Below are 15,338 nucleotides of genomic sequence, written 5' to 3' on the forward strand. Positions count from 1 at the left end.
TGTGACATTTAATCTGATTGGATGCAACTAAGCATGATTAGCATCATCAGTATTCTCGTTCCTTCCAATGTTTCAGCGGTGATTCAAGTGTTCCATGACTGACACGGACAGACATTTTGTTGCCTTTCATCAAGAATAACATTTCAAACAGACACACACCCACACACTTCCATTTTTCCTTCTCCGAGCGGCTGCTTAGTTATTCAGTAAAACTTTAGCTGCGGGATATTTTGACATATCCAATCTTTCTGCAATCTTACACAAGTGAGTCGAGAGATCAAAAGAATACGGTGGGGGGGGGGTTAAAAAAAAACTGAATTAGCTGTAAATATGCCTTCCCTCAGTTACAATCATATTGTTGCTGAGGAGGAATATAGATATGGAGATAACACACTGATGCTGTGAAAATGTCTTTGACCTGCTACATTTGAGGACAACATACACTGTCGAGTGTGGTTCAGATTTATGATCAATACGGGAGGGCAGCTGTACCCATGTACAGGGCCTGCTGAAACCAGGAAGGCATCATTTTCAGGTCAGCTCTTCACTGAAATCCCTTTTATAAAAACTTTCTTTGACAAATACAGGCAAGAACTGCATCTTTTAGTTTTTTTGCCTCGCAGAACCACTACAGGTAAACACGGCCATTTCATTGCAAACAAGGGTGGCTCAATATTAAATGCCTAATACTTCTGAAATATAAAATAAGATCTATTCATTTATTTTTCTGTAAATTCTAAAGCAGAGGTTTCATAAAGCTGCTTAGGCATCTTTATTTTACTTTTGAGGACAGAACTGTCTGATTAGTTTGGTCTTGACGTTCTTCAGGGGTCACCGTAGCAGATCATTATGTTTTGTATATTAGTGGTAGCGTCCTCATTTATCTGGATATATGATAAACACCAGCTTTTGACCCCTTATAAGCCTAATTTCTACTGAGCAGCACAGTTGGTCTTGGTTCATAGCTGTCAAGTTTTGTATTTAAAAATACGGGAAATTTTCCACCGCCATCCCCCCTCGGATTGACTACCTGTCAACAACTTACAAACTACAATTATGTGCTCATAGCCCGATAGGCAGACCTTTGTTGACACTGAAATGCTGTGAACAAACATTCCTATGTTTGTAATTCCTATAATAGAGCCTAAATGAAAACACAAAAGGGAATTAAAGCACATGTATTTATTTTAAATATTTTCCGTTTGTATACACATTGAGTGTCTTCAAGTGAAACATTTACATTTTCTTTTAATTTGTCATTTTCACTCATGTGGCTCTCTGGCGCTGCGCTGGTGCTGCTGACGGACATCGTTCCTTCGCCCGTGAGAGACACTAACATCACAGTTACACATCTTTCAGAACGGGTAACTGAGCCCCATCCTGCTCCTCTTTAGGAAAGTAAATTCGGTTTCCCATTTTTAGAGATATTTATACGAAGTCTTCACATTTTTGGGCAGAAATGTCTTCTCTCTCATTACATCCATCCATCTCTCCGATTTGTTTTTCCAAGTTTGTTCCTGTTGTCGCCATCAACCTCCCAGGCTACAGCAGGTGGCAGTTCTTTCGAGGTTAGTGACAATTCAGTTTGCAGTTATAAAATTATTATATTATAAAACGGGATATTTACGGGAAAATACTAATACGGGAGGACGGCGGGAGGGAGGGGTGAAATACGGTCATTTCTCGGCCAAAACGGGAGACTTGACAGGTATGTCTGGGTTGGTATGGTTCAGTTTAGATCTAGCTTACATTATAGCCTAGATGGCTGTAAGCACCTTTGCTAAGTAACAGCCCAATATCACACCCGTGCTGCACATCTTCTTCGGTCAATAAAATCAAGGAAGACGAATGCAGCCGTGTTCAGAAAAGATAATAGAGGGTATGTAGCACACCGTCTTGGGAAGACAAAGCCGAGCTACATTTGAGAAAAAATGTCAAAATGATGTATCTTGTGTTTATCTCCATGTCACATGGAAGAGATGATTTTTTTGTCAACCAATGTAGTCAGAGGTGTCATTGTTAGATAGACTGGCTTTAGATTTATGCATTCATCTACTGGCACGGCCCCTGTTTTATTTAGGGAAGCAGCAAAGCTTCATTATACCTGTTTTGATTTACAAACCAAACAGTTCACGGGAACCAAAGACAGAGCCCGCATCCACCCACGGCCGTGTTATTGCTTGCCTGGGTAATATAATGGGTGTAAATGTGTCTTACCCCGGGGCCTCGAGGAGACGCTGGTGGAGAGGTCTGCGGAGTGTGTTTTTGACCTGAAAAAAACAACAACAAACAAGCCAGAGATGAAGACACTTAACCTTGTTTAGCATAAAACTTGTAAAGTTTCAGCATTTAGTGTTATTTTCTTGTTGAGGTCCTCATTTGTGTGTCATCGAGCTACACGCTAATGAGTTTAATGTGATATCCACGTGGCACAGGTGGCACCAGTTCAGTTTATTCAATTCAATTTTATTTATATAGCGTCTATTACAACAGAAGTTGTCTCTAGGCACTTTCCAAAGACCCGGAACATGACCCCCGAGCAATTATTACGTAATGTACATAATTTTATAGTTTTGTTGGACATTTAAAGGGATATTAACTTCTGGAAAGAAACAGAGGTTGACTGTAAAAATTCATCTTTTTAAATTGCTCATTTGCTAATAAGAACTGCAGTGAGCTGCCACCCGTATACAAAAGAATAAACTGTAACAGTGTGTTCTGAATAAATGAAGCAAAGCAAACAACTCTGAAAACTGGAATCCCTCAACTATTTACAAACATAACAAATCTATCCAATTTCACACAGATGGAGAGCCAGAGTTAGATTCAGACAGCTCACTGAGTTTAAAGTCTAGCAGCGTTTCCTTGACAGTTTTGGTTGCCAGCCATGCTAAGACTGAAATGAAAGAGTTTCCACCATCTCTTTGTCCTCCTCTTCCACACTCTATCCTTCCCTCTCTCCCTCTCTCTCCATTGGGCTTGACTGGCCTTTTGGAAATTGCTTCAGTTGCCTGGGGTGTCTTGCTGTAGCTCCCATCTGTTCAGGCTACATACACAGAGTGGACATGGTGTGGAACTGGCTGGCTCTCTGTCATAAATGTGCTCTGGCATCCCCCCTCGGCAACCATTTTCTTTTTAGAGCTTTGCGTTCTCACTGCACTGTTATACTTCTGGAGCCCAGAGAGAATTTGTCTCACCTCGTTAGCGCGACTGACGTGCAATTGGCCATTTATCTGAGATCGATAAGAGGCCGCCACGACAGCTGAGCAAACAACTAGATGTACAGGAGGTGGACAGCATACCAGTCACAAGACAGTGTGGACTGGAAAAGAGAAAAGTTGATGCATCCGATAGCTGATTAAAACTAAAATTAAAAGGGGAACATATCATTTAAAAAAAAAAAAAAACTTTTCTGTGCTTAAGGATTTATATTGGTGCCTTTAAAATGACTAACAACTCAAAAAGCTCAACACTTATACTTTCTTTGGGGCTGATTTGAGTAGTTCTTGCCTGCCCATCCATTCAATTCTTCTCCTTTTCAGAACAGTTCAGACCCAATAAGACAACTGACCAGGGAAGCAAACCATGTGACGTGGGCAGAGCGACAACCAGTATGAACAGAAGACATCGAAAATGGCACGCAGTAAAGTATAAACAACGTTGAATGACTGTTTTTGGTATCAAACTTGTTTATCAAAGTTGTTATTAGCAATTCCGCAGCCATTTTGGTTGCTTTGAATAGCAGCTATTCATAGTCATCACATAAAGCTCGCTCCCGCCTTGTGGCAATGAGTTCGGTACATTCTGTACCGAAGGAAATGAGAGTGAATTGGACATTTTCGTCAGAGAGAATTGTTGTTGGTTGAATGGTTTTTGCTGGGCCGTGTACATTTCTGACCCATCCAAATATGCAGAGACTGTTATGTTACGGGCCGGGAATGGATCACAGTACAATTATTGGACAAGAAATCGTGCCAACTTGTGAGCATCTCCTAAAAAGTTCATCTGTGGCATAACAGAAAAATAGTTCACATTTTCATGCTTATCTTATTAGGAGCACAGATGGTCACATATACAGTGAGGGCTTAAACCTAGATGCATACAAATGTTTGGCCTTAAAGAGAACCCTCCCTCCTAATGAGAGTCATGTTGTTGCATCATGAATAAGTTAAAGGTTCACACTGGGATTGTCAGTGTACAAGTTTTTTTTCATGGGTGATTATGAAACGCAGTGATTTATTTCCGCATCCCTGCAGTACACAGAACAAACATTAACTGCATGTGTATTGACAGGTCATAAATGTGATATTTATCTCATTTGTCTTCAGTTGAAATCAGTATATTTACTTTTTAGATGCATTTAATATACATATATGTAAAAGAAAGAAAAAAAAAGAATTGAGGCAAAATTGCTTCTTCGCACCTCCATGAACAAGGCCCTGATCAATAATATTTTCTTCTCCTAAGATACATTAACAGTCACATTAGGGGAAATCTAATCAAGTGTGAACAGTGTCCAGTGGAGTTCTTTATGTTGTCACTGGGATTAAGTAGATGTGTTACAATGCATTAAATCAGTTGGGAGAGACACTCACAACAAGTCAGCCGTTTGCGTTTGATAAGAAGTGCAGACAGTGGTGCATCGTTTGTCTTCGGATGTCTGCAGGATTTGGAGTATTTAATCAGAACTCTGTTTTAGTGGAAGGTTTATTTACATGCTGGAAGTAATTTTAGTTTTCATTGTGATATTGTAAAACAGGGATGCTTTGCTGAGAAGAAATAATTAAGTTTCTCCAAGAAATTTGCAGAATTCATTAAATCACTGATTTCCTCCTACATTATATTTTTCATTTAAAAATAGTAAAGAAAGTAAAAACTTGATGGCTCTCATTCCAGTGATTTTTCTTCAGTATTTAGTTCATTGGACATGATAACATCCTGAGGTACACTGTCCCGCTTCATGCTTCAGGCTGCATCTGATACCAATCTAAAATGTGCCTGTGAAAAGCTAGATATTAGTTTGGGGAAAGGGACACACTTGGCTTATGAGCAAGTGTTGTTGTCAAACTTGGGATCAGTTACGAGGTGTTCACTTTGAATCTTGTTATCTGGTATTAAACAGCAGTTAACTTCCTGGCTCTCAGCCAACAACCAAGCTAAATGGATCTACGAGCTGAGAAGATCAGAAAACCTGCATTAAGGTCTAACAAGTCTCTGTTTTCTGGGTTTTGGTTTGTTATTTTAGGACCAGTCACCTAACATACTATTGTTATGCAGGGATAGTTTGAATATGTGGTCTGAAGCTTTTTAGCGTGCCTCATTTCCATAAACAAGATCAGTCTGTAGTTCTATCCAACATAAAGAAAGTGAACTGGAGTATTCATTGTAAGGAAATGTATGTCTTTTCAGATGTCTGACAGGTCCAGAACAGCAATGGAAAAGGGACATTTTACAGTTTTACTCATTTACAGAGTGACAAAAAAATGACAGCAGGAGGTTAAGAAATGAATCCACCTGGTTGTCAACTTTGTTGTAGCTACTTTATGTCTCAATACCACTCCTGAACACATGGAGCATGTTGGCCAGCTCTGTCGACAAATGAGCCACTAATATTACATTTCTAATAAGTGGAGACAAGCCACCACGTCTTATAATTTATAATTTATACCCACTTGGTTGTGTCTTACTCTCAGGGCTGACACATGAACTTTGTTCTAATATACTGACCTCGTGTGTTCAGGAGTAGTATCATGACATGGTTTTAATAGCAATTTAAAAGAAATACAATCAATCTCTGTTCACTCTGTGCATTACATGGCTTCCCATTAGTGCTGTAACGAATAATCGGCATGGACGACAACACTCGTTGCCAATGAATTCAACAAATCGATTATTTGTTTTTCATTTTCTTAAAGGAATAATGGGGAACATGTTTCTTTTAATGAGATCATTCAATAAAAGCGCTTTTAAAAGAAATTCTAAAAAACACATTTTTGCCTCTAACATATTTGTTTCCGTACATGTCTCTCAGCGCAGTGGGGCAGAACTCTGATAGGTGCGATACAGAGAGCAGAGAAAATTGTAAACGTGCAAACAAAAACATGGACGCCGTGTTTTTGGAGACTAAGGCCCAAAGTTCATAGTTTTCCGTCCAAAACTTGAGAAAAGTTTTTGTGTTGCATAAACTAGAGCTTGTCCAAAACAAGGTTTCCACCTACTGGCCTTTTCAGGTACAGCGGGATGTTGCTTTGCCATTTTGAAAAAAAGACTGTAAGCCTGTTGTGCCCAAGCCAAGCGCCAACCATGTCACTTCTGTATTGAGTCTCATGTAGAACTAAGCTTTGTTGCAGTTCCTCGACTGACAGATGGAGGCTGGCTGCAAAAGCAAGTCAAGCTCCATAGACTCCCATGTTAAAATGTCCAACTTTAGAGCAAAAATAAACATATTATCAGCCTGGTTCAAAAAACAGTTTTGGTCTTGATTGTTTGATTTAGCGATTGTAATTTTTGATACGCCGTTGAGTCAACATGTTTAACAGTATAATATATACTGCTGTAAATATCTGACAGTAGCTCTGCAGATATCTCTTTGGTATGTTTGTCATGATTTCAAAATATTAGGTCGTGCTACTTAAATATGCCTATAAATGTTACAGAACTGAACTTTTGTTCACTTATTTCTCTTGTGCTATACATGTAAGTTATTAGCCACTAGGCCCAGCCACATGCTGCTTATGCTGTCTTTGCTAATACCACACTTGATATTATTCCTTTTTATTCAAAACTTCATATAAATTCATGTTCTTGTACTTTATTTCCTTGGTTTTTCAGTTTCACACTCTTCTTGGCAGCAATAAACCCGTGGACCGCAGCATAATGACCTTCAGAGCCTCTGCGTTTAAAAAGAGTTGAGCTGACTGTCAATCATACACATTGGGTGTATGCAAGACAGAACAACAACAGCATCATAAAGCTCTCATTTTTTACTTTTTAGAAACCATTTACATTTTTATTTCCACTAACCATTTAGGAGTAACGGTGGAGAAGCTAACGTCAAAAATGTGATCATAGACTGTGAAGACATGTGACACACGCTGGTGAATCTTGTCTTCTTGTCTCCTGGTGGCGCCGTAAAGACTCATGTATGTGTGCAAAGATCTTCTCTGCCTTCCAGTCTTCTTTTCCTTTGGGTTGATCCCCTTGGGAGTCATCAAATCGAATCACGTGCCTCCATCTACCCCTATCCTCGGCAGAAATGAATACTCCCAAATTGCTTGAATATAAACATAATTACGTGAGAAAAAAGCGTTGATCTATCCTTTGCAGGTATTTGTAATACTATGTGAAAGTGGTGCTGTCAGGCAGTGAGGATGAAGTAAATACAAAGCCCATTTGATGTGGCGGCGGGAGAAAAGACAGTTTCACCAGCTGCTGAATCATCGCAATCATTTCCAGGTGTATTTTAAATTACAGTTGTCCGGTTTGATATCCTGCGGGGAATATTGGACCCAAACATTGAAAAGAATATCATTATTCATGGGGAGTCAACTAATGCTGTATTCTATAAACTGTTTGTGTCAAAATGCTTTGTGCTGGGAAATTAAGTTTGTCACATTGCATTTTGAATAATAATATTTACATGCACGGTGGATAACCAATTCTCAAAAGGTAATAAACTTATTCCAAAAACTTTAACGATGAAAAAACGTGTGAGAAATAGGGTCAACAAAATTGACACAATGTAATATTGTATTTATGTTTTACTTTTAACAAAAGCTACGGTGGCACATAGAAGCAGTGAGTGAAAGTGTAGAGCTCAGAATAATCATAGCTATACAACATGATAATAGTTAAAGAATTTGGGCACGCTATCTTTGCTTTGGTGTCTCACTACACATTTCAGTAACAATGAAGTCTGGACTTGTACTGGGCTATTTCAACATCTTGATTTCTTGATTGTTTGATGACGCAGTTGGGCGTTGGAGAATTCTTGGTGGATTCAGTAAATGAGAGGTGCCCAGTTCCTGAAGCAGCAAATCAAGCCCAAATAATCGGTCATCCGCCACTGTGCTTGGCAGTTGAAATAAGGTGTTAACGCCATATGCTGTGTTTGAGCAAGGTCCTTAACCTCCCCGGGTCCTCGGCAGCCGGAAAAATGTCAGCCCACTAATAAGTGATCAGTTAAAAACAGAAGACTCATTTCAGCGAGTTCTGTGAGATGTATATTGACAAACAAAGATTTTTTTAATGTCTTTGTCAAAAATACCGTTCAATGGAAACACTGACCCACTGCAGAGTTACTTTTATATGCAAATTCAGAACTTTGCATTTCATTCGCGAAAAGTGTCATGGAAACATGATTACTGTTGAATGATGGACTTCAAACTCTTAAATAATCTCTTTAGCAATGGTTTAGATTCGAACACTTCCCAGATTGATGGATGGCAACAAATGCTTCTCTAAAACCATTGCCAGTGTCTTTACTCGTTGGCATTGTATTAACAATTGTGTAAAGGGTGTATTTATTTTACAGGCACAACTTTTGCATTTTGGCCTAGCTTTTGAAAAGTTAATTGTGAAATCATGTAATATCCCAGGAATTGTTTATTTGAAGTGGTATTTAACTCAGTTTAAGACTGATAAATATCTTTTTCTTTTTACAGTGATTTTGTGATGCATAAAATCTTTTTTCAAATGATTAAATGTTCGAAGAAGTAGAAGAATACTCCTGGCAAAGTAACTGAACCTTCCTCCTGGAAAGGCTTTGTATCTATATTTATTACCTACAATTAACTTTAATACCTTTCAAAGAGTCTAATTATTCTGCTGCCGAGTCTTAACTGCATCAATAAGTTCAGCTTGTCTAATATAAACTGTTAAAACATTGGTAAAGAAAGCTACGCCAATTAGGCCATTTTTTGTCAGAAATAAAGTGTTTTGGAACACCAAAAGTGTGCTGTTGTACATCATATCCTCTTTTACAGCAGATGTGACGCGATGATGCAGAGTAGGTCTTGTTCTAAGTCAAGAAGCCCTAATGGACAGTCAAAGTGTTTCCCCTAGACCTCGACTTTATCCTTTTGCTCCCCTCAGACCCCAGTAATGAAGCACAGCAATCATGTTGAGAGCAGGTGGTGTGGCTGAGATAGCCCTGCTGACGTGGGACTGCACACTATGAGAAGAACGGCTTAGTTTAATGCTTAGAACATTGGCTTATACAGGTGTTGCCACACCTGTATACACAAATCCCCTTATTTGGCGGATTTCAATGCTTCAAGGAGTGTTTCACCTCCTTCTTGGTGTGTAATGAGTCAAATATTCCTGTTCCTTTCCTAGTTATTAAAATTAGATTAAAAGCCATTATGGTGATGGTGATGATATCTACCCTGTGAAGGTGATGAAGGTGATCTTCTCCGACGTGGCATATCCTCATGCTTAGTTCTTAGAGTTGCCTTTGGGCTGGGTGCCTTCCTTTCCGAGCTGGACGACAGCCAAAATGTTATCATATCTTTCGCTTTAGAGGCCTCCTTAAAAAGGAGAAAGTTAAAGACAGTAATGTAGCAAAACTGATGAGAACAAGAAGATTAAATGCAAAAGAGACACAACCAGTGTAGCTAAAACAGCAAAAGAAAAGGGAATAAGAGGTGATGATTAGTACCTACTTTCCAAATACCCAGCTGTGTTTTCATTTGCAGCATAGGTGTGAAAACATTTGCATTCTTTGACATGTTTTGATTATTTTATTAAAAAGTTGTGATTCGTACATGATTATCTACTAAGAAGTGTAAAACCGAGCCAAAGGCTTTGGGGCAGAGCTTTAAATGCCAATGTAATTCAATCCTGAATAGGTACTGTATCAAGACAAGCAACAATTTTGATTTTGAGCAAGATTTTGTCTATACACAGCTATTTTCAGTGAGAGTTGAAAAATACATAACAAAAACACCTTTCAAGTCATTCCTTACATTTCAGTCCTTTGACAAAAACACTCTCCCTGCGCTATTGGGTTTACCTGAGCTGCATCTGGAGCCAAGACCGGTGCAGAGCTCTGCGGTTTGGCAGACACTCCTGTGCTGTAGACCATGACTCCATGAGGGTTTGGCTTTGCACCTCCTTGCAGAACAAGCTGTATCTCTTCGCCTTTCCAGTCAGATGGCTCTTGGAAGGGGCACCAAATCCCCCAACGAAGGCACTGCAAGAAGGCGGCTCGGGCTGAGGAGGCAGCAGACAGCTGTGTGAGGAGGGAAAAAGAAAAGGCATTCAGAGAAAATTCAGACCCCGATACACACAGTCTCCTCTGCTTAAACAATCCGTTTTTCATTATTTGAGTTAGCATGTATGCAATTTTAACATTAGATTCATTTGATGTACATTTTAATGTGTGCTTCTTACCATGAACAAGTGTTCAAATCAAATCAAATATATTATAAATCAAATATATTATAGATTAACAGGTAAAACAAATATTGAAATCATAATAATTAAAGTTTGCCATTCATTATTTCTTTTACTTATTCATAAATTAAACTTCAAGACTTCAAAGTGTAACTTTTTTTTCATATATTTCCCTATCCTATTCTATCTTCTTCCATTCTGACCATTCACTAAAGCCTATTGCACACATGGCTTTGGAGCCGTTTTGCTGTGGTTGAAAATGATTTACAATCAGGACTTTAGCCATCCAGGGAAAAGGGAAACCACGGTTTGCTTTAAATCATCCACAGGGGGACTCGGGGTCTTTGCTGAATCGATTGATAATGGTGAGCTTGAGACGATTATACTCCATCACAGGTAGGACAGTACAGAATGCTCAAGAAGTCTATGAAACTGTGCTGTTTCGAGAAAAAAAGCAGAGTATACTATGGTTTGGTAAAGGTTTACAACTCCTCTGAACACATTTTCTTTTCATGTAATAAAATATTCTGATACTGACAAGCATTATGTATGTACATACAGTATCTGAGCATATGGAGAATGGTAAGGTACTATTGAAAATTGAAGAAAAAAATATTTTTTTAAAGATTTGTGACATTAAATTGTGACATTTCACAACCTTCTGCACATTAATTCATCTGACCAAAATATTTACTTGCTGGCTTAATGAACAACTTGCAGTAAACAACCCTAACGGCCCATGGGAGGGACACATGACTCAAAGCCCTGACAAAGTGTGAACGTCTCAAAAACACGTTATGAATGTCGAACTCTCCACGACTCACAATTAAAGAAGCCTTTCAGTCGAGAGGTAAACCGCCTTCAGGAACCAACAATGTCTATTCGCCTGTTATTAAGGCACTTTTGCAGGAGCAGAGAGAAAGAAAAAATTATATGAAATACTGAGATGCATCAAAGTGTGTTTAAGGTGATAAATGTATTTTTTTAAAGCCACAGAAGGATTGCTAAAAGACTGACTGTAGAGACAATGATGAAGCAGTGATAGTAGGATGTGTCTATACGTGGCCCTGCCTCTCGTGCTTGTAATTTCCCTGCTACTCTATCGTCCTTGTGTCTCTTCTCGTTTCACTGCCTGTTCAGTGTTTTGTTTCATCAGCTCCCTGTGTTCCCTGAAAGTGTATGTTGTTGGAATTTGGTTTCTGGTTTTTGAATACCCACCTACGGTATCATTTCTGGATTTGAAGGAAAGGACTTTACTTTTGACGTTAATTCCTGAATTTAGGTCCTGCTCATGCAAAACCTGACAACCAAGAACAAGGACATGACAAGCTTGTAGGTGATGCTGCACATTATAACAGCAAAGTTTTAGACTTTTTGAGAAAGGACAATGGTTTACAGACACTTTGCAAAGGCCACTCCAAAGTCAGGTCAATATAAACAATTAGAAAAAAATGACCTTTACAATTTTTTTTTCTAATGTTAGTAAAAGGGAACAGAGTTCAATTTGTCATTACCATATGGTTCCACCTCTCCAACTGGAATAATTGTAATCATGTTGTTACTGCTAGTGTCCCTCATTTGCATACACAGAACTTTCATGAAGCTGCATCAATCAACAACCCCAAAGCCAGAATAACATTTGCATAAGGAAAATACAAAAGACATGGGGATTATTACATTTACCTAAGCTTTTATTTCTTTGCAGACAGTCTGAACCCAAGATAGTGCATGTTTTCCCTTGTTAATTCATTTAATTTTTCAATACGGATCTGTTTTTGCATAAATGCTCTTTTTTTGCACAGTAAAATGTTAAGTGGCATTTTCAAATGAAGCTCTGTATTCCAATGTTTGTTAAAGATTTTCGAAGCAATCCCTTAACAATGTGGTCATGTCCACTATTGATGAACCATGGTTCTTCGTGGAGGCATCAAAGCCATCAAAGGGCACGGGTTTCCAGATCAGGCTTGTGCCATTGCCTTTTTATGGATTAAAATTCCACCAGACTGATTTCTTGAATTGTTTCATGACATTATGCACCACAAAAGGAAAAATTTGAATCCCTTCCCATCTTTCATTGAGGAAAATTGTTATAAAACTTTTCTCACATACTTGTTGATAAAGGGAAGATCCTTTGCCCAACTTTACTCCTAAAAGACTCAGCCATTCAAGGATACAACCACCTGTTGATCGTCATTTGCAATGTGCTGGCCCTGTGCAAACATTAGAAGATGTTGCAAGTGTGAAATCCAAATATGCATAAAATGAAGTTGATGTGAAACATAAATATGAAATGTCTTTCTTGATGATTTTTTTTATCTTTTAACCAGTCAGTGTAAATGTAGATGTCACCTTTTACTCAGACGTCAGTGCACTCCTCACAGCCACTCAGGTCCTGTTCAAGTATTCTGTCCTTCTGGTGAACCAGTCTTACTCTGAGGGTCGTCTAAGGTTTGACTGACAGATATGTCGTGTTTGGGGACGATTCTTCCAGGTTTCTCAGACACTTCAGCCGTATATGAGATGACAAGATTTTTGGTCCTCTTTTTAGGGCCCGAGCACTTGCAGTGCGAAGGCCCTATTGTATCTGTAGGAATTTTTTTTCTTTCTTTCTTTTTTCTTCTGACGAAAGGAGGGCCTTTTTGTCCCCCTAAACGTGCCCAAAAAGTCACCAAATTTTGCATGCAAGTCAGGCCTGGCGAAAAATTTGATATTTAATGGTTTACATTATTGGGCGTGGCAAAATGGCTCAACAGCGCCCCCCGGAAAACTTTGTGACTCAAGCCCCACAATACGGTTTGACGTACATGCACGAAAATCGCTACACACCTGTATCAGTACAGAACTTAAAGAAAAGTCTCTTGGCGACATGGCCGAAACCAAACAGGAAGTCAGTCATTTTGAATTAATCGTGTCACTTTGGCGCAATTTATGCCATTCCTTTGGCAGTTAATACGGCCCGAACCGTAACGTGCCCCCAAGTGTGTTATACATCAAAATGTGCGTCTCCATCCTGCGACAACACACATTACTTTTCTCTTTCAAAAGCGTTACCGTGGCGACGCTAGACGCCAAAAAGCGCGCCCACCCTTCATCTGGTTGGTTCAGACAGAAAAAACTTTGCGCCTCAAGCCCCAGAATACGGTGTGAAGTACATGAACGAAAATCGGTACACACCTGTATCATGTCGCAACTTAAAGTAAAGTCTCTTGGCGCCATGCCCGAAACCGAACAGGAAGTCGGCCATTTTGAACATTCTGAATTAATCGCGTAATTTTGGAGCAATATGAGCCATTCCTTTGAGAATTAATAGAGCCCGAACCATAACGTGCATCCAGGTTTGTTATACATCAAAATGTGCGTCTCTATCCTGCGACTACGTGCATTACTTTTCTCTTTCAAAAGTGTTACCGTGGCGACGCTAGACGCCAAAAAGTGCGCCCCCCTTCATCTGATTTGTCCATATTTGATAGTTCCCTAAAAGTCACCAAATTTTGCATGCAAGGCAGGCCTGCCGATACATTTGATATTTCATGGTTGGTATTAATGGGCGTGGCAAAATGGCTCAACAGCGCCCCCCGGAAAACTTTGTGCCTCAAGCCCCACAATACGGTTTGACGTACATGCACGAAAATCGGTACACACCTGTATCATGTTGCAACTTAAAGAAAAGTCGCTTGGCGTCATGGCCGAAACCGAACAGGAAGTCAGCCATTTTGAATTAATTGTGTAATTTTGGCGCAATTTATGCCATTCCTTCGGCAATTAATACTGCTCGAACCGTAACGTGCACCCAGGTGTGTTATACATCAAAATGTGCGTCTTCATCTTGCAACTACGCGCATTACTTTTCTCTTTCAAAAGTGAGCCCACCGTTCATCTGATTGGTTCAGACAGAAAAAACTTTGCGCCTCAAGCCCCATAATACGGTTTGACGTACATGAACGAAAATCAGTACACACCTGTATCATGTCGCAACTTAAAGAAAAGTCTCTTGGCGCCATGGCCGAAACCGAACAGAATGTCGGCCATTTTGAACATTCTGAATTAATCGCGTAATTTTGGAGCAATATATGCCATTCCTTCGAGAATTAATACGGCCCGAACCGTAACGTGCACCCAGGTGTGTTATACATCAAAATGTGCGTCTCCATCCTGCGACTACGCGCATTACTTTTCTCTTTCAAAAGTGTTACCGTGGCAACGCTAGACGCCAAATGGCGCCCCCCCCTTCATCTGATTGGTCCATATTTGATAGTCACCAAATTTTGCATGCAAGCCAGGCCTGGCGATACATTTGATATTTCATGGTTTGCATTAATGGGCGTGGCCTAACGGCTCAACAGCGCCCCCTAGAATACTATTCTCTCCCATAACTTTTGAATGGTTTGACATAAAGAGTTGTGGGTGGTGTCATGGGACTCGGTATTGAGTCCTTTACTATAATTGGTGAAAATTAGCCCCGCCCCTTCTTCGGATTGGTTGTCCCTATTTCCCACTATAACTTTTGAATGTTTTGACATAGAGAGTAGTGGGTGGTGTCATCAGACTCTGTATGGACTCCTTGACCTTCATTGGCCTGAATTAGCCCCGCCCCTTCTTCTGATTGGTTGTCCCTTTTTTCTGCTATAACTTTTGAATGGTTTGACATAGGAAGTCGTGGGTGGTGTCATTTCTGATATGCTTATGGGGGGCGGTGGCCGTGAGTGCGAGGGCCCGTTCATCGCTGCTTGCAGCTTTAATTCTTCTTATCTCTGTTGGGTGCTGAGGCATCTTGCTCTGTATTTCTTGGCTGACTAAAATCCTAGTTTGGATATCAGCAGGTGTGTAGTACAAACTTGATGTGCTTATGCAGCTTTTCTTTTTCCTTAGTATTAGTAGGAATATTCTCAACAATGTAAACTTCTGATGATGGTCCGTTTGCATTCCAGAAGGTTGAGTGAATA

The 15,338-nt window shown here is 39.7% G+C and overlaps 1 protein-coding gene across 2 annotated transcripts in view; it reads right to left on the reverse strand.

Moving 5' to 3' along the window:
- Positions 1 to 15,338, reverse strand: part of nphp4 (nephronophthisis 4) — a 249,953-nt gene that overhangs the window by 84,424 nt on the left and 150,191 nt on the right. For both annotated transcript variants that reach the window (XM_061736682.1, XM_061736683.1), the window contains exons 9-11: positions 10,013 to 10,231; positions 9,386 to 9,527; positions 2,218 to 2,270 (exon numbers count right to left, since the gene is read on the reverse strand). In XM_061736682.1, coding sequence (XP_061592666.1) covers positions 2,218 to 2,270; positions 9,386 to 9,527; positions 10,013 to 10,231 — 414 coding nt within the window. The remainder of the gene's footprint in view (positions 1 to 2,217; positions 2,271 to 9,385; positions 9,528 to 10,012; positions 10,232 to 15,338) is intronic.

The sequence above is a fragment of the Cololabis saira genome, chromosome 12, assembly GCF_033807715.1.
Source record: "Cololabis saira isolate AMF1-May2022 chromosome 12, fColSai1.1, whole genome shotgun sequence".
In the NCBI taxonomy this organism is placed as follows: domain Eukaryota; kingdom Metazoa; phylum Chordata; class Actinopteri; order Beloniformes; family Belonidae; genus Cololabis; species Cololabis saira.